This window comes from Crocodylus siamensis, chromosome 13 (genome assembly GCF_052110815.1).
Source record: "Crocodylus siamensis isolate JL-2025a chromosome 13, ASM5211081v1, whole genome shotgun sequence".
NCBI lineage: Eukaryota > Metazoa > Chordata > Crocodylia > Crocodylidae > Crocodylus > Crocodylus siamensis.
In genome coordinates, this window is record NC_143407.1 from 35,068,342 (window position 1) to 35,086,462 (window position 18,121).

The 18,121-nt window shown below is 43.2% G+C and overlaps 1 protein-coding gene across 3 annotated transcripts in view; it reads right to left on the reverse strand.

Annotated features, from left to right (window-relative positions):
• VMP1 (vacuole membrane protein 1) overlaps positions 1-18,121 on the reverse strand; it is a 76,397-nt gene that overhangs the window by 33,301 nt on the left and 24,975 nt on the right. For all 3 annotated transcript variants that reach the window (XM_090025475.1, XM_090025476.1, XM_090025477.1), the window contains 2 exons: positions 12,172-12,339; positions 7,707-7,838 (listed from right to left, as the gene is read on the reverse strand). In XM_090025475.1, the coding sequence (XP_089881601.1) occupies positions 7,707-7,838; positions 12,172-12,339 (300 nt within the window). The remainder of the gene's footprint in view (positions 1-7,706; positions 7,839-12,171; positions 12,340-18,121) is intronic.

The window sequence follows — 18,121 nt, forward strand, 5'->3', positions numbered from 1 at the left end:
AAATGACACCTACACAAGTTTCATTCTCTGCCCTTGCAGCAAGAGAATAAGCAGCTCCATTTTAAACAGATTGAGAAGCTTATTCATTTTCTTCATGACACTGTACAACTGCAGTGGAGCGGAAAAGCCTAAGGAAAAAAACCCCAAAAAAACAACTTTCCCGATTTGCAGAGGATCTTGGAGAGGAACTAGCAACCGTATTTGCAAACTGCCAAAACAAGTGCAAGTTCCAAAGCCTTCTTTACAAGCCTCGAGATAACAACAGGGCAGCCCCAGTTCTGGGGCAACGATGCACCAAGTTGAGTGGGTTTATTCCAGAGCTCAGAACAAGCAGGAACTTCATGTGAACTCTGGCACTTTTCCTCTGCTGGAACTGAATGAAGCTCTCAGTTGCAAATTCAAAAAGCCCCAGTGTTGCTCACTTTAACTAAAAAGAAAAATCGCACGAAGAGCAAGAGACAATTAAAGGAAGCGCAGTTGGAGGGAAGAGGAAGAAGCATAAAGTTTCAGAGTCTTATCTGACCTGTCCTACAGAACGTCGTCCCCCCAGCAGCGTGCTCAGCTTCCCAACCTTCAGCTGCACTCGTGTTGGTACTTAGCACAGTGCCACGCAGACGAGTCATTTCGGATCCCTTCCCTCACCAAAGCGTTAAGAGAGGGCACGGGGTTTATACCCAGCTAGTCCGGCACCGATTCCTTGCCAGAGATCTGCCAGCGTGCAGATCCAGGAATTCATTCTACAGAAGACAGCAAAGCATTTCCCCCCCCCCCCCGCCAAGCAGCATGGCAGAGAAAAGAGCCAGACAATTGTTCCAGACTAACAGGAACTAGCCCAGGATTCAGTTAGTGGTCACTGCTGTACAAGAGAAGACTGGGAAAGCAAAGAAACAGCCCATCGGTCCAATTCTCACGCGCTTGATACCGACCCCCCCCCCCCCGAGGCCCCGCACTGCCCCTTCCTCGCCGCGACTGGAACGTGCTGGCATTTCATCCAAGATGATGTGGGCTGCTTTAACCACTAGTGAAGCACCAAATGAATACTCATTGATCTCAAGGCCAGTCAGGCTCCCTTCCACAGGTCAGATGATGTAGCATGCTGGCACTCCTGCCAGCTGCGGGAGATTTTAAAGGTCCTGTCCTTTCCAAATAATAATTAAAAAAACCCCCAAACCCAAAAACGTCGGGACCCGAGTAAGATCCAGTTACTGTAACAAAGGCTCATCATGACTGGAATGAAGCGAGATTGATTACTTAACTCTAAATGCCTGCATCCAGTAAAGAAGCAATTTCGGATAACCGGATGAGCTTAGTATGCAATGCTATTTCAATCCCAGACAAAGCTTAGGCAAAAAAATCAGCAGCAGTGAAAAAAAAAAAATATATATTGCGTTCTTTCACCAGGAGCCTAAGGTTCAGTTACAAAGAACAAAGCCATTCCAATAATTAATGGGCAAGCTTATATTAGACAGCTGACGACCCTCTTTTTACAAGCACAGTCTTCCCAACAAGCTTGATGGGCAGAAGATGTGCAAAGCTAAGCATGTCTCTAACTTACTCTTCACAGGAAGAAGCAGTGGGTGCCAGACGACTTAGAGAAGTGGTCTGCATACCAGACTCGTGTACAACTCAAACAGTGTCTGGAACAAGAAAAAAAACAAATGTAGCCATTTTCTTGATTATGACACAGGAATTAATCTCTATTGGGTAGTGTAGGCTCCCTCCGGGTACTCAGACAGCTCATCTGACACAAACTTGGTCCTTTTCCTCTAGCCACAGAAAAGCAAGTTCTTTTGTCTGACAAGACAGACCCCTCCTATGGAAAGCAGCCGAGATAGAGTTTGCATGATAAAAGTTTCACGCCAGATTGTGTGTTAGGAGGCACTCTGCTGAGATACAGCAAGTCTGTCCAGCAACTCCTCTCCTCTGGTATGTACCTGGCCAAAAGCTCAAATCCAGGCAGCCTGTTCTGCAGCGGTAACTAAAGGGAGGACTGAAATTCAAGTGGAGCCCTACAGGCTAAGGGATGATGCAGTAAGGGAGCTAATGGAGCCCAGCATGGGTAAAAGTAAAACGTGTGAATTTCGTAGGACTAAAGACTGTGTTTAGACGTTTCTGATCGAATTGTAGCTTCCCCAAACTCAACTCGAGATTCAGACACTGACAGGGGAGTTGCAGATTATTCTGTAGAGAACAAGGGGAAGGACGCTCGTCGGATCCGACAGCAAGCGTTCAAGGGCCACGTTCTGACCACAGAAATGCATCCGATGCCCGCTGGCAGCAACATGAACCGTGCCTGCAAATCTGACAGCGTTCAACTACTGCTCATTCATTAGCGCCACACACAACAGCAGCTCACGAGAGGGGGAATTCAGACTGTTTTTTTCTTCCTGGCAAAATGACCTTTTCTTGCAAAAGAAGAGATGGATAATGGGGTTTAATTCAGCTTTCAGTGCTGATGCTGAGTGAGGCCATTTCGTAGTAAGCAAGATCTCCAAGTGGGTAGATCTTGATATTAATGAGATAGTTGTTTGCTTTTTGCAGACTTCCTACGTAGGAGCATGCGACAGACTTCCAGGGCACTAGTCCTCTGATGAATACAACCTGAAAAGCCATCTTTAAAGCAGCTTGAACAAATGTAACTCAATACTCCCCACTGGTTATTTTTTTCATATCTGTAAACAGGTGTGCAAATGAATAGAACAATGCAGGCACAAGGCGGCTGTATTCTTTTCCCAGCATCCAACGAAATCCAGCAACGGGGCCGCTTACATACTTATTACTCATAGCTTCTATTGTCAACCGTCTGGATGCGTTAACCCTTCACTGCCCCCATTTCTTGGGAAGTTCCCTTGAACGGTTTTACATAAAGTATTCTCTAACCCCTGACAAAGCTGACCAGGACCATTTTACCACGAGACAGCCAACACTTCAACAAATCTGCTGTTCGTTCAACATATTCTTTTCCCCAACAAAAAAACAATCTTGCTAGAAGTCCACTCTCAAGCACTGCATTGCATGGAAAGTTTATTTGTAAAGTGATGCTTCAATGTTAACATCAGCATCCATTTATATTTGAAAATCTGGCCCAAGGCAAAAGGGTTAAAAAAAACCAAACCCGAAAAAAACCCTCCCCTACATGTATTAACAAACGCATGCATCAAACTTCAGGAATGCATAATGTGCAGACAAGTCTCCTGGTGGCCACCCATTAGGCAGCCCAGACCAAACACTGACAATCTCTTTCTTGTACAGCACAATTAATAAAGAGAGGAAGCTGATGAGGAAGGGGGCGAGTGGAAGACTGAGCAAGAAAGAGACTCAAGAGGATTGAGAGTTGGGCTCAAACAAATGCTGCTCCACCCCCCGTCAAAAACCGGGTACGATTTCCACGGTCCTGCACATAACACCCCCCCATTTTCCTTAAACTCCCTGGTTTCTATTTTAAATACTAGTTTGTTTTTGGGGTGGGTTTTGCTGTTTTGTTTTTGCAAGCAAAGAAGTAACCAAGCTGGCAATTGAGCCTCGCAGAGTGCCCACGGATCAGATCCCGGTGGTCGCTCTCATGTCAGCCCTGAGATAGCCCCGGTCCTCCGTCAGGCACAGACCTCCTACTTGCCACTGTGATTACGTCACGTTTCTAGGCATGACTTGAACTCAATCCTGCCGTGTAGGCTCAGTCACCGTGCCTTGTCAGGGTGCCCCGTGCTCCAGTTCTCAGAGCAACCCTAGCTGGGTGTGGTGGTGGACTTTGCAGTCCGGCTTCTGAAGAGAGGAACTCTCAACCAGGATGTGGCAAAAAAGCAATGCAGCTCAAGGCACAAAGCCTGTAAGAAATGCTAGAAGGATGGGTTGAACACGTGTTTAACGGTCACTATCTCAAAGTTCATCAGTGTAACTCATGGCAGGCAAGCAGCCTACTTGCGGAGCAGGAAGTTGTTCTCTGGAAGCCCTGACGCAATACAAACCGGAGCAGTTGCAGCTCAGCTTGAATACCAACCCTCTAGAGTCCACGTTGACAAATTCTTTAACAAGCCCTGTGGTTACAGGGAAGCTGGTTTCAGTCTGAGTCACTCCTGTTCAAACAGTTTACTGGAAATGGAGGGGAGGGGGAATTTTCAGAGAAGTCATGTGATGGCCAGACAAACCACAACCAGCAAAGGTTCAGTGGAGTCAAAAACAGGTCCCGGCAAAAACTGACACTCAGTGTGCAGATGGCACTCAATCATTTATGGCGAGTCCTGCTTTATCTCAGGGTTTACATGGTATTAACCCCTTTCCCAGCCCGGGGTTTTAAAGGAAGCCAGGACCCAGTTTGGAAGGTAAACAAACAGCAAGAACTGATAGTAACACAGGCAACTTGAAAATATTTTTTTTTTACTGGGAAACTTGGCTCATGCAAGAGGGAACAGAAGCAAACCCCAAGGACTTGATGTGCAAACCATTAGTCCTCAAAGAATATGCCACTTAAAAATGAATCCAGACACTTTGAGTCTTTCATAATTAGATGTACAATGAAGATATTGTTAGGTTTTCTTCTTAGGGAAGACCAATGAGATAGCAAGAGCCTCCACATTTTGCAGTATTATCTGCGGACAGGCTGCACACTGCCACCAAGCTTCCTTTTCACCAGAAACCTGTCAGCTTTTAAGTCCTTCGTGGCCTTACACAAGACGACGGGGGTCAGAAAATATTTTAACAATCAGCTGCTACTGAACTGGCAAAAACTCTGTTAAAATCCTGTACGTATATAGGAAAGTATACAGTCATATTTGCACTGTGTCATTACCAATGTGCTGCTCCAACGCTAAGCAGTAGATTCACTTCCCCTAATTGAGAGGTTGGTTTGAGACGTTCCACTAGCGCTACATCTTCTCATCGCTCAAATGGGGAGCCCTGACAAAACAGCTCAGAGCACTGGGATCTCACCGGATAAGAGAAGCAGCAATGTGGAGGAAAAAGGGGTGGGAGGGCGGTGGAGGGATTGGATATCAAACAACAAATTCTACAGAAAATAATAAATCATAAGAAACTGAAAAGTATAGCATTGAACACGTCGCACAAAATTACTGTGGTCTCCAGTGAAAAAGTAATCCTGCTTGAAAAGAATAAATAAATACGGCAGCATTACAGAATTGCCGGACAACCAAGAAGAAGGAAGCGACATGAAGCAATTAGAGGTACGAAGCTATCTTTATGCAGCCTACGCTTCAACTGGCCAACAAAAACAGAAGTGGCGTTCCATTAAGCTGAGGGATTTTTTTATGTAGATTAATGGAAAACAAGACGAAAATCTTGCACATCATCAGCCAGCTAATGGGTTCTCTCAAAGTGTGACTCAAGAAGACCAACCACTTCAACTAGCAGTTGCGACAGAAAACCCAGTGAATGGAGATAATATTCTTATGTCCTGTGAGCCTGAATGGAATGACTCGTCTCATTCTTTTACTATATGATCTACTAAAGTAATTCTCTTTCTAGGTCTTTTATTAAAAATCCCCAATGAGCAGCGTCTCTCTCTCTTCCCTGGGGATTGTACAAACTGGATGTTACACGGAGAATGCGCCTCAAGAATTTTCAGAAACAGCACCAACACATTTTCCAAAAAAACCACAAATACGCAAAAATGGCATGTTATTTGGGTCTGCTTTGTCAGCATGGACGGCAGCTCACAAAGTAAACCAGGCCCGTATCTTGAAAGGATTCCTTCTAGTATTTGACATCACAAAATATTTGTTGTCCTCCGCTGGCATCAGATTCATGTCACCTTCTGCTTTCTTAAGCACGGAGGCTCAAAATTAGTGAGAGGCACTGATTTAGGTAGTAAAAACCTTACTATTAAGCAATTACACACTGCAAATGCTGATAAAGCCAAAGCTTTTGCTAATGGCTCATGATGCCAGGTTTTGCTCAAGGTCATAGGAAGAAAGTCATGCCCGTCTCCCGCAGATATGGAGCAAAAACATGATAGAAAGCCAACTGTGGAAAGGAAGTGGAGGTGGCGAGTGGAAAGAAATGAACTGTCAGTTTAAGGCAGTACCACAATCTCATCAGACTGTCATAGCCTTATGTCAATGTATCTGGTAGAAATCAGACCACAAGTGCAGCTTTAACAAAATTTCTTCTGACCATCCACCCTCAAAGTGGTGTTTTAATCCAAACTTAATTGCTGAGAAAACAAAATCAAAGTGTACTGGTAAACACAGCCATTTTTCTTAATGAAAGACACCATTTCAGTTGTTCATCCAGTACACAGGGAATGGAATTGAGGACTATTTCTTGGCTGCGCTTGACAAGATAGCTGTTAGCAGAGATTTTATGCCCAAGAAACCTACCAGGCGTGTTGGAAGCACCTTCTTTTGTTTTTAAATAAAACCACACAACTTGCTGGGAGATTCACAGTAAACAGAAGCGGGATTATAGCAATTCAGCAATCATGCATTTAATTAAATTCTGTACCGTACTGGGAGTTTAAATTTTTTCATGAACCGAGGACTGATTTGCAAAATAAGGACATAGCAATGAATGGGGTCAATGTAAATAAATTAAGCAGCGATTTGTTTGTTGCCAATACACCTTAAAAAGAAATAACTTACTTTACCACTTCGTAGTGCCAGAGGAGCACATCAAGAAGAGGTAGCAAACTAGGCAGCATTAATATCACAATTAACACTATTAGGCTAGACTCAGTGTTAATAGGCAAATACTGTATGCATTCACTTCTCTAAAAGAGGCTAAGAAACACCAACACTTCTCATGTCATGCCTGGGTGTTTTCTTTGCTACAATCGTGTGTTTGTCAAAGAACAAGCAGTGGAAACCCTTTTGCTAAACACAGTGGATAGTATCAGCTGGATTCTTTCATTTAAAAAACTCCCCAAAGTCTCGTGACCCTCTGCTACCTAGCAGTTTGTTAGACAAACAACCCTGAGTAATAAGGGAGATTATGGAAGAGAAATCCAAGAGCCAAACATTTCTGGGGGAAAAAGGAGAATGTTTCTCTAAGTGGCACCTTTAAAAACTGTAAATAATGGATGGACTGAAGCACATACAAACTGCTGATCTGCACAAAAGCTGTTAAAAATAGAAGGAAAAAAAAAAGTCATGTGGGTTTGATTAAGGGACAAAATAGTCTGGGGGTTGTGGGGGGGGGAAGCTGGGAAGCATATAGCTGTTTAACCCATAAAGAAAGAGAAGAGAAATAAGAGCACAAGCTGAGAGAAAATTCACATAGCTCGGCTGTCTTTTCACATCAGGAAAAATGAGTTTCCTCAGGCTGCTGAAGAGGACAAGGCACTGGCAGCGCAGGCAGAGCGGGACCAGGCAAGTTAGTAGCATCTAGTGGGAACGTGCTGGCTGACCGTGCTGCTCAGCTGGTCCGACTATTTCATCAGTGTAGTTGATCCACTGCATCCTCCCTCCCCTCCGTGGGCCCCCGCTTTCTTCCTATTACCACACTATATCTGTAAAAGCACCTGCTGGCCATTACCTACTGTGGCCAGACGAACACACCCCTGCCTCGCCCCACGATACACTCCATTTCAATTTTCACCACAGGCTCTGTGTCCAAGTGCAGGTCTTACTTACGGGCAGCCTCTCCCGAAGGCACGTGGGCTGTTTTCTATGCCAGCGCACAGCCGTCTAGGGCACCTCAATGGGGCTGTGTTTTATGTTACATGCATGCATCCTGCTGTCTAGCAGTGTTCTTACTTGTGCAGCCTCTGCGTGTTCCAGCATCTCCTCGAATTCCTGGTACTCTTCATCATCAGGCTCAGCACCAGAGAGTCGGGCTGCCCTAGCCATGAAGTATGGAGGTAGCTCTCCAATAGCTGTGCCAGCACCCTGGGTACAAAATAATCATCATTTTATCAGGGTCATTTTTGGTCTTAGCGCTCTTCAAAGTAGTAATGTTTGTACACCATTCCTCCTGAGTTATTAAAAATACATATAAAAAAAAAAACAACTCACACAAGGTTATCACACAGAATGACAGAGATCCCTGCCATTGCCTCCAATGGAAATTCATCATTACCGGACACATTTCTCCTGACTTTAAGCGTTACCTAATTGACCTTGGCAAACTACACCTTCCCTTTCCTAGTTTAACTAAGCCCAGTCTCTTCCACGAGAAACTAGAACATTTTATGTTGTACTAAAATTTAACTGACTTTGCATAACTGTTTATTATAATACAGGCTCAAACTCTTCTACCATTATAAGCAAAGGAAAAATAGGGATAAATGAAAGCTTAATCTACCTAGCCTTTTATCTTTCCTTAGGATGCAGTCAAGACAACCAAGAGAGCTATGAACTGAAATAGGGCTGTTTTTTCACCGCAGGAAAATATTTGTTTTCTCAAAACATCAAATGACTCATTTTAATCTTGCGGGTAAATGCAGCTTTAGTTAAAAAAAAAAAAAAAAAAAAAATCAGTACTGAACATATGGATAAACAGAGGTTAATGAAACAGGAACTTGGATTAAACCCAAATAGTTTAAATATAGGACAGGTAATAGCACAATAGTTGGGCACTCTGTTGGAAATGTGCTAAACCTCAGCTCCGTGCAGATGTCCCTTCTTTCTTTAGGCCATTAAAGCAAGTCACAAATGCTTTTATATGCCGCTGAAGCAATGCAAAGCCCTTCCATTTCCTTTGTTCCCGTTACACACGCAGCTGTATGGAAGGGAGAATTCCAGCTGCTTTGTATTTCTAAACCAACAGGTTGGCTCCAAGCACCATTTCAGCACTGATTAGCCAAGCTGTTAAACTCCGTCTTAAGGTCACACTCCCTTATCTGAAATAAATTTACACGATAGCGAACAACAAAACAGGGATACATCTGTAGATTTTCGTTGCTGGGAAGATCAGCTTGAAAACAGAAGCTGTAACCTTTTAAAAACAAAACATTAATTCAGGTTATGTTCTCAGGATGATACAAGAAAAGAAAAAGCTATGTTGCTTCACAATAACGTGCTGGGTGGCTCTGGCTTTATGTCGTCAACGAAGAGAAAGGCTCACATGTGTGCACTGGAAGTGAACTCCTTTTAAATGGGCCAAGTCACATGCTCATTGTTACAAAATATCTTGCAAGTGCAATGAAATCATATGACTCTGCCTCTACAAGGAAGATTCCCGCCCTACACAAGGAAAGGCAACAATTAACTAACCCAGATGAACAACGATTTACCTTCCCCTCTCCCCCACCCCCGCACACTTGGCTATTCATTTTAACCATCAGAGTTTTCATTTGAAATGCACTTAAGAGTTTCTTTGGATTGATGCGGGACGAGAAAGCTGAACACTAACCTGCGTTCTTTTACACAAAGAGGAAAAATAGTAAGTTAGTCATCTGGAAAGCTGCTTTTTTGCCCCCTTACTTCATCCTGGTCAGGACACAGACTGACTTTTTTTGCTCTTCCTGAGAGAGAAGATTGTTGTATTCTTTGCAATTCTTCCTTATTTTAAAAATAAATGCTGTGTGTTCACAACGCAGGGTACTGTTGAATTCCTAGTTTATGTCCTGCACTGACCAGGCTGATTTTGTTAATCCTTGTGTAAGTCAGGGATGCTGAGACCCATTTGACAATGAGTGAGATTCAAAACCCTTGGGGATTTTGCATTCTTCAATCGAATTAGATTACTAGGTCAAAATCCCAGTGTTCATCATTGATCGCTGTTTATTGCCGAGTGGGGGGGCAAACTGGGGTAACTTCTCTCAGTGAAGTTAAACCTGGCTTTAGTCTCTGCTGAAGCTAACCCCGAGATTTTAGCTCTTTGAATGGATGCCTTCAGGAAAAGAGTGGAGCAGCCCTGCCCTAGCCCACCTTCCCCAGCCCACAGCTCTCATCTTGTTACTACTATAGCAGTTTACAGCTCAACCACCATCCTGTCAGCTTCTCATTAAGGACCCGCCAGGCTTTCACACTGGGGGACTACCGAGTCACCTAAAAGGCAACTGACATATTGCATCATTCCCTCACAGGACACCCATGTGCTTCAACCCATCAGAGGCTCTTCTGGTTGACTGTAATAGCTCCTCTGCCTTAAATGCTGACCCACAGCTCTGACACTTTCAGATTCGACTGGTAGGCTGGATGAGTTAGCTTTTCCATAAGCACTTCACAAATCAGAAGTTTAACCTACCGCTCCTGATTTTAATTCCTCTTGCCTTTTTTGTTAGCTCGTGGTGCAAAAAAAAAAAAAAAAAAAAAAAATCGTCTATCCACGGTTTCAATGTCAGCAACTCTGTGTTGCTTTCCAGTCAAACGGCTATTTGGTTTAACAGCGATAAGACTCTGGGGGAAGTTTCTTCGATGGCTTCCAAAGAAGTGAACAGGAGTTAGGACAAAAGAAAAATCACTGGAAGACGTTTCAGCAGCAGCCAGCTTCATTTGACTTGCAGGAAATTAACAATCAGTGTTTATGTACTCATGAAACATGCCAAGAAAGCATAACATTACACTACACCCCAGTGGCAGATTGAAGATGCTCCCAAGGGAGAAACGTAGCGAGAGAGAGAGAGTGGTCAATGAAAAGGTAGCTGGCAGTATGTTTGGAGGAGAGAAGGAAGAACGCACAGATTATAAAGCGCTTTGGCTCGTTCAGATTTCTCCACGTCCTCCATGATCTGAACCAGCAAGGAACACAAAGGAAGGACTCTGAAGGTACCACTGGCTCGTTATGGGGCACAATGATCATCAGTTGCAGGGCCTGTAGCTGTACACGCTTTTCTTTTTAAACGATTTCATCCTCACTGTAGTTCAGCACTTTCATACACTAAAGACTCAGCAAGTGCGTTTATCCTGCACTATCTTCGCTTTGCATTCCTACAGCTTTTATCTGAAAAGTTCATTCTTTTTGTTTCTACTCCATTAAGACTTAGAGCTGCAGAGGAAAAATAAAGATCCTTATTTACAAATGCTCGTTTATAATGGATTCAGTTAACTCTGCCTGGTTTTGATCTTTTGTGTGGTATTGCTCTCTAGCTAGCGAAAATGAGCATAAAACCTTTACTGTGTGTCTTATGCACAGTCATGGGTCGTTCCAGCCTTCATTAATATTTCTGTAATTATTCTTCCATTGTTTTTAGAAAAAAAATGGTGCGTATGATCTAAACGTCAACTTTCATGGTGGGAAACTGGCTGCTAATCATTTTTTAAATTGTAACAAGCAAAATAAATGGGAGTTTTTGGTGAGCTATTTGCATGTACTGAAGGCTCCCAGAAATGAAAGAGAAGTAATTAGACATCATGAACTACAGGACTTTCCCCCTCCAGCACCTAAATTGGAGAAACAAGCATTTTATAATTAAACCAACGGTCAGAACAGGAAATCAGTGGTAAAATTGAGTGCTCTGACACACGAGCAGTTTACAGCAGATGTGCCTGCTTAAGTTTCAATAGTTTATATTTAACGGGAAGCATCTCTTAAAAACTAAAATTACAAAAAATGAAGAGCAAAGAACCCCCCAAAAAATCAGATGACAGAGCTGCTGCGGTGACAGTCACGGACACCCACCCTAATAACCCACCCTCAGAACTGGATTCACTCTTCGCCAACTATATTTTCTCTTTGTTGTAAGGAAATGTTTCCCTGTACACTGAAGTTAATGTCTGGATTATGTATAGTCTCCTCACAGCCGATATGAATCAGCTGTGACACCAGGGTCTGGACCCTTCAAATACATATTAATAACTTCACTCATGAATAGGGCCCAAGGACTTACTTGCAAGAGCCAAGTTGCTCACTTAACTGCTTGAAGGATCAAGACTTTGCATCTGTAAGACTATTAAGGGGCACTAACTTGCCTATCAAAACCTTGTCTTTTGCACCAAGCTCCTCAAGCACCGGAGCATTTTCTATTACAGCACTGAGAAAACCGCTGGCCGTTTTTCAAAACCGTTCTTTTGAAATAGATCCGAGTTTTCCTAGGACTCTGGAACAAAGAATTTATTTGGTAAACCAGAAAGTTCCCTCCCCACCTTCTCCACCACCTCCCTGGAACAGCAGCTGATACAAACTGATCCCCCCGCTTACCCGCCATTTCATTATAAGAGGTTCAGATCTCATCGAGCAGACATCTGATTGAGCAAGAAGTTACGGCTCCAAAGTGAACCATTACATATTACCGCTGGGCGGTTCACGTTAGGTAAAATGATACAAGTTCAATCTTACCCACATGCAGGCTTCCAGCCTGACTTTTGAGATGATGGTCCAGAGAGTGATGGATCCTTCAACCCCTTCCTCTTCAGGGCAGATGATCTGATCAGGGTAGGGCGGCTCAGGAAAATTAACTGAGTTACATTCATATGCAGCAAGTGTCACGGACGCTATGTGTGGACCCTGGAAAACATTAAGTGAGCTGTCAGTATGCCGTGCGCGTCTAAGCAGCAGGGAGCAAAATCATCTAGGGTAAAGTCATCAGGAAATGCGGATAAATGTACAGCATACAGAAAGCTGACACCACTTGCCCTGTACATTCGATACCAGCTACAGTATTTTTGCTACTAAATCTCACCTGTAAGAGAAGAATGGTTTACCTTCATACTTGAGAAAAAGTGCCCCTGTTTCAACAGTAATGAGCTGGTAAGCTAAACAATATGCTTCTTGCTTGGGTTATTAACAAAGATCTTACATGGGAAGAGTTAAAATAAAACTGTAGGAAGCACACCTTAACCATCAATGCTTAGCTTGGACCACGCTCCGTTTGAGCAACCAGAAAAAATGAAGCCAACTAGTTTTTCGGTGACCGAGGTCTAGCACCGGGCAACCATACTGGGCAGCAAATTCTCAAAAGGATTTAATAATAAAAAGGACATTTTTTTCAAAGTGGACTTTTGCAAATTGTCTGAGAAAAACATCTAAGTTGTTCTTAAGTTTTGTTAAAACCAGGTTTTTGGGGTTGTTTTTGTTTTTGCTTTTATAAACCCTAACGTCTGAGCTGGACCCAACAAGAGCAAAATGTTCCTTCCCTATTCCTTCCTCAAGGTACCAGCTAATAAGACAGGAATCCCCTGGGTAAGTCATATAATTTTTCTGTTAGTTCCCCATCTGTAAAATGGGAATCACCTGACTCGGGTTCTCTGAAAACAAAGTGCTATTTAAAAGCCACACATCGTTGTTAATTCGACTTAAGAACTCTGCTTTCCTTTACAGGTCAGGAGGGTGGTTTGAGGCCACGTCTCAGATAGAGGCAACCTCAAAATCTGTACAAGAAATGAAGTGCAATACAGTTAAAAATCAGAACAAACTTCCAGCTACAGAAACTGTTCAGTTGGCTTTATGCTGAACACTAGATATTTTGAAATAAAAATAAGCCCCCCTTAGAAATCCCCTCCCAACATCTGTGCAAGATGTATGCCCAAATGGAATGAGCTGTTGAAAAAGTTCCCAAAAAATCCAAGTATTTTGTGAAAATAGTGTAGTTGCACTTGGATTTAGCTTCTTGAATAACACTGTAATCAGTTGACTTCACAGGCACAGCAACCCTAGCTCAGCTTTGAGTTTCTGCTATTAATTACATGGTGGGTTTTTGTCATCATCTTGGGAGACAGTCTGTCAACAATTTTCCTCCCCCCTTTTTTTTTTTCCCTTAACTGAGTCATGGTCTATTAGAGCTGCGGGGGTCAGTCCACAAAAAGTCAATCAAAACTGTACTTATCACACAAAGAACAAAATTATTATATATATATATATATATATATATATATATATATAAAAAAATAAAACCAAACGGCCAATATAAAGGTTCAGGGGACAGGACAGAGCATGACTAACTGCACCATCCTCTTAGCCACCAATGACTACCTCCCCTTTATGTGATTTTCGTTTTGTTTTTAAGTATTTGAATCTGGGGCTGTGGGGGGACCACTGGGGCTTACGGGATTAATTCAGGGAGTGTGGGGTGAATTCAAAAGCTCACTTGATCCAAGACACCAGAGCAAAAGATCACCTTGATTTTAACGATGTAAGAGCAACGCAATTTCTTTCCTAGACTTACGGTAAAGTTTTCACTAGAACCACGTTTGTCGACATGAATGGTTGTTCTCAACAGATTAAGATAATGGAGAGCCGAGTTAATGCAGGTAGCAAAACAGGACCACTGAGAAGAGTCTTTGCCCTATTTTAAATATCTGCATGGTAGCGCTGACTGCCATATAATAAACTATTTCTAGTCCTTAGGTACAGAAGTTGCTTGGCAGCTAAGCCAATTAATTGTTCTCACCTACTCCTGGTCTCTCATAAGAATGACTACTTTGTTATGCCCCGTTAGCACTTTTGTACGCTGCTGTTTGTGCCCCTTTAAATAAAGGTAGAGGGCCCAGCTTTGCTCTCCTGCTAAATTAGGACATCTTTCTCCAAAACCAAAAGAGTTACGCTGAAGACAGCTGCTAAACACCAAGTTCTGCTTCTGAAGCGCAAAGAAACGTCCGGTGGATGAACGAAATCATTAATTACTTGTACTCCAGTAATAATGAGTCCCCATGGGGACTGGAGTTCTATTTGGCTGCACTTCGTATTCAAAAGAGGGACTGTCCCTGCCCCAAAGCGCTTACAATTTAAAACAGGCAAAACAAAGAGCATCTTCATTTGACCCAGGCCCAGAAGGTGTGTAGAAGAGTCCAAGTCCCTTGACCATGCAAACTTTCAACCAATGTTGACGTTAATCCCCACCCACCCTCTATACCCACATGTGACTCAGTGACATGGCCTTTGGGTACTCTGCCTAAAGCTGTGGGCTCCAGTTGCACAACTCAACCACACTATTCGCTTGAACTGGAAATTTGCATGGAGGAAAACCCCAAAGTCCTGTGTGCGTGTGTGTGCGTGTGTTAGGTGCAAAGTGCCACTTCCCAGGGCCCCTCGAGGGCAAAGCCAAGATCATTGCCAAGGTAGTCAAAGACACGGCGTGTGAATCAAGTAGTCTGGCTTTCAGTTCCACAAAATTTGGGAGACCTACCACAGCACTGTGATAAAGCACTGCTGGTTTCAATCTGAAAAGACGACGATTATCAACCTGTCACACTTCCAGGTGTCACACACATGGCTTTGTTTTGAAATATGTAAAGCCGAGATATTGGCTGGAGGTGGCAGAAAAGTCAAGATTATAGCACGGGATGCCCAAAAAGAAAGGGAAAGACAAGGGGAGGCAGAAGGGGAAAGCAGTCCAGTAAGGCTGCCAGTTAGGCAAAACACCCACATAAATCTCTGCAGAGAGGCCAAGTAATAACTTCTTGCAACAAATACTCTAGGCTCCCTCAGCTCTTAAGAGTGCTGCTCTCTCTCAAATGGCCTGATGGTCTCAAATATGTCCTCCTACTAATGCTGGTCTGACAGTCTCGGCCACAACTGCTTACCGGCGGGGGGGGGGCGAATCCTAAAGCAATCAACGGTTCGTGGAAAAGCACATTTGGGAAAGCAGCTGTAAATCTCAAGCCACCTGAAGACTAAACCAATTTGGTGCAATTCTTCCACAGAAAAGTAAAATAAACAATTCTATAACGGACAAAAGTTGGGAGTTACAGAACCCAGAGAAACCACGTTTTAACAGGAACAAGAAATAAAATGCAAAAGGCCCATTTAGAAGTGACACTCAAGTGTGGAGTACAAAACAATCCTGTGTCCTCTTCTTACAGCAGGGCCCAGTCGAGTCAACTGGACAACATACCAGGGCTTGGCAGGCTGCATGCAGTATTTCTGACATCTGCTTTTGTTCCCATTCACATTTGAGAAGCCCACATACAGTACGAGACACAAAGCTTTGGTTACCAAGCACACAAATTTACCCTTGCAACTCAGAAAAACCATGGCTGGGTGAACTAGGAGTGTGGTTGCAACAGGGCAAGGTCACGGGCCAAGCATTTCAGGAAAAACAGGTGCCCTTTTGTTCTGTTCTTCACAATACTGGTGGCTAAACTACGCATGAAGGTTTTCAAAGGCACAAGGAGGAGGTAGGTGCTCAATTCTCCTTGCCTTTCCATAGAATTAGAGTGCCCTGCTCCTCTTAAAGTCCCAAGTATTGGCTCTTGTTTCTTTTTGGGCCTAAAAGTGTTAATGGTTAGCTTTGGAACTTTTCCCCAGAAAAGCCGGTTAAATTCACTTAGTAATTTTTCTCCCTTTACTGTTTTTAACGAGAAATATATTACTTATGCAAAAATTGAGCTCAATTTGTAGTCGGGCCATTGAAATAAACCTGCTGAGAAACACAAAAGTTATCTGCAGCCCGACTTTACTTGTAAGTCCATCTTCAAATGAATGCTTAAAAAAAGTCACTCCAACCCCCATTGCAACAAATAAGGAGAAGCAAAATTAGCAGGTTGATTAGAGATGCTACCTGGCAGAGAAGCAAAAAGAGTAATTAAAGTTTAGAAATATCCCAGCCACCAATCCTCTCCCCTGCCCCCATCCTATTTACATCTTTTTAAATTCAGGAGCAAGCACTAACAAGGATAAAACTGCTGGAGTCAACTCTTCTGTTGGTTCGGGCGAGAAGCATTTGCTCGCCACGCTCTTACCAACGACCAACAGGAGCCTGTGGTTAGTCTGGAATGTGATTCATTAGAAATATCTATGCAATTTATAAATCAAATGAGATGAGAGCTAGTCAGCAGACACAACTTGATGCAAATCTATTTTTTGGCAGCCATAAATTAAGGGAGTTTGGAAATCCCAATCTACAAAGCCCTGATTTGTTCAAAAACAATTTGCGCTCTCAGACACTTGTTGGGTCCCAGACATATTTTTAGTTCAGCACTTTGTTCGGTCACTAGGTTGGAATCTATATGCTTTTAAACTATGGCAGCAAGTTATTTGGGAACGTGACACTTCAGTTTCCAGGAAGCCTACCTCTCTGAATAGGTAAAATAATAAATCAAAACAAGCTGAATCAAAATTTAAGCAGACACATCAAAACCAAAAAGTCAACTCATGTCCTCAAAAATATCAGTCTGTGCGCACTGTCCACTCCAATGTCTTAAAACTTGTGTTCTTCCTCAAACAAGGAATTTTTAGCACTTTGGTCAAGACTCAACCCTTTCACAGACTAGGGTGGCTGGGACAGGGAAGTGTGTCATTCTGTATTTGATCAATAAATAAAAACCCCCAACAACAGCCTGTTTCTCATGGGAAACCACCGGCCAGCATTGCCACAGGCTGCGACTCATCTCAGACTTCTCTATGAAGTCATTTCACCTCTCGAGAAAGTAAGATCAAATTAGAAGACCTTTTATCTTCAGGACAGGGGTAACTAGCCAAAGAAAACCCAAGTGCAACTAAAAGGGAAAATTGGGCCAGCAATGGCTAACTTAATATTTTTCATCCCAAACTGCAGCAGGGAAAAAAAAATTAGAGAAGGGACACAATACAAGGGCCTCCTGGTCTGAGTGCAGGCAGTGTACAAACCCTCCCCTAAAGCACATGGTGGCTGGAAACACCAAAGGACTAAAGAAGCACGAGCACCTCTATGGTCCCGCACTGCTGTCTGCTGAGACTACATAGACCCCGGCCTCAACTTCACAAGGGAAGAAGGAGGGAGGTGGAATTGCACTAATGACTCAGCCACAAGTGAAGATGTCATGGCCAGCCTTTACTGCATGGCCGCGCTTCAAGAGGCTTGTTAAAGTAGTTCCTGCTTCACTTTAAGGGGAGGGGGCAAAAAAAAAAAAAAAAAAAAGAGGACTTCTAGATTTTGGTGTTTAACAACATAGACAGCAGTGGAAAAGCACATGCAGAACTTGCATGCAATTCAGTTCCCCTCTCTCCATAAAGATGCTGCATATCCTCATAGAGGGCCCACAACATCAGTATGACCTGCCCCATACAACTTCAAATGCTGCATTGATGCTCATGTGAAGAAAAAAAACTGCTCCATTTAAAAAAAGAAAAAAAAAGTCATTTCTGATTTTTATTCCTTTTAAGATGGAGAGAAAACACCAGTTTCCCCCCAACCCTGCTCTGATGGCATCACACACAGTTTAACTTCATAAGACATTTCCAACGTGTAGACGCGCTACTTGGCCAGGTGCTGCCAACAGCAGGCAGAATAGAGCCCATGTGGGTGCTCACAAGGAGTTCCCTTTAAAGGGTGGTGAACAGACACGATTTTCTGGGCTCCACGATGACCTAA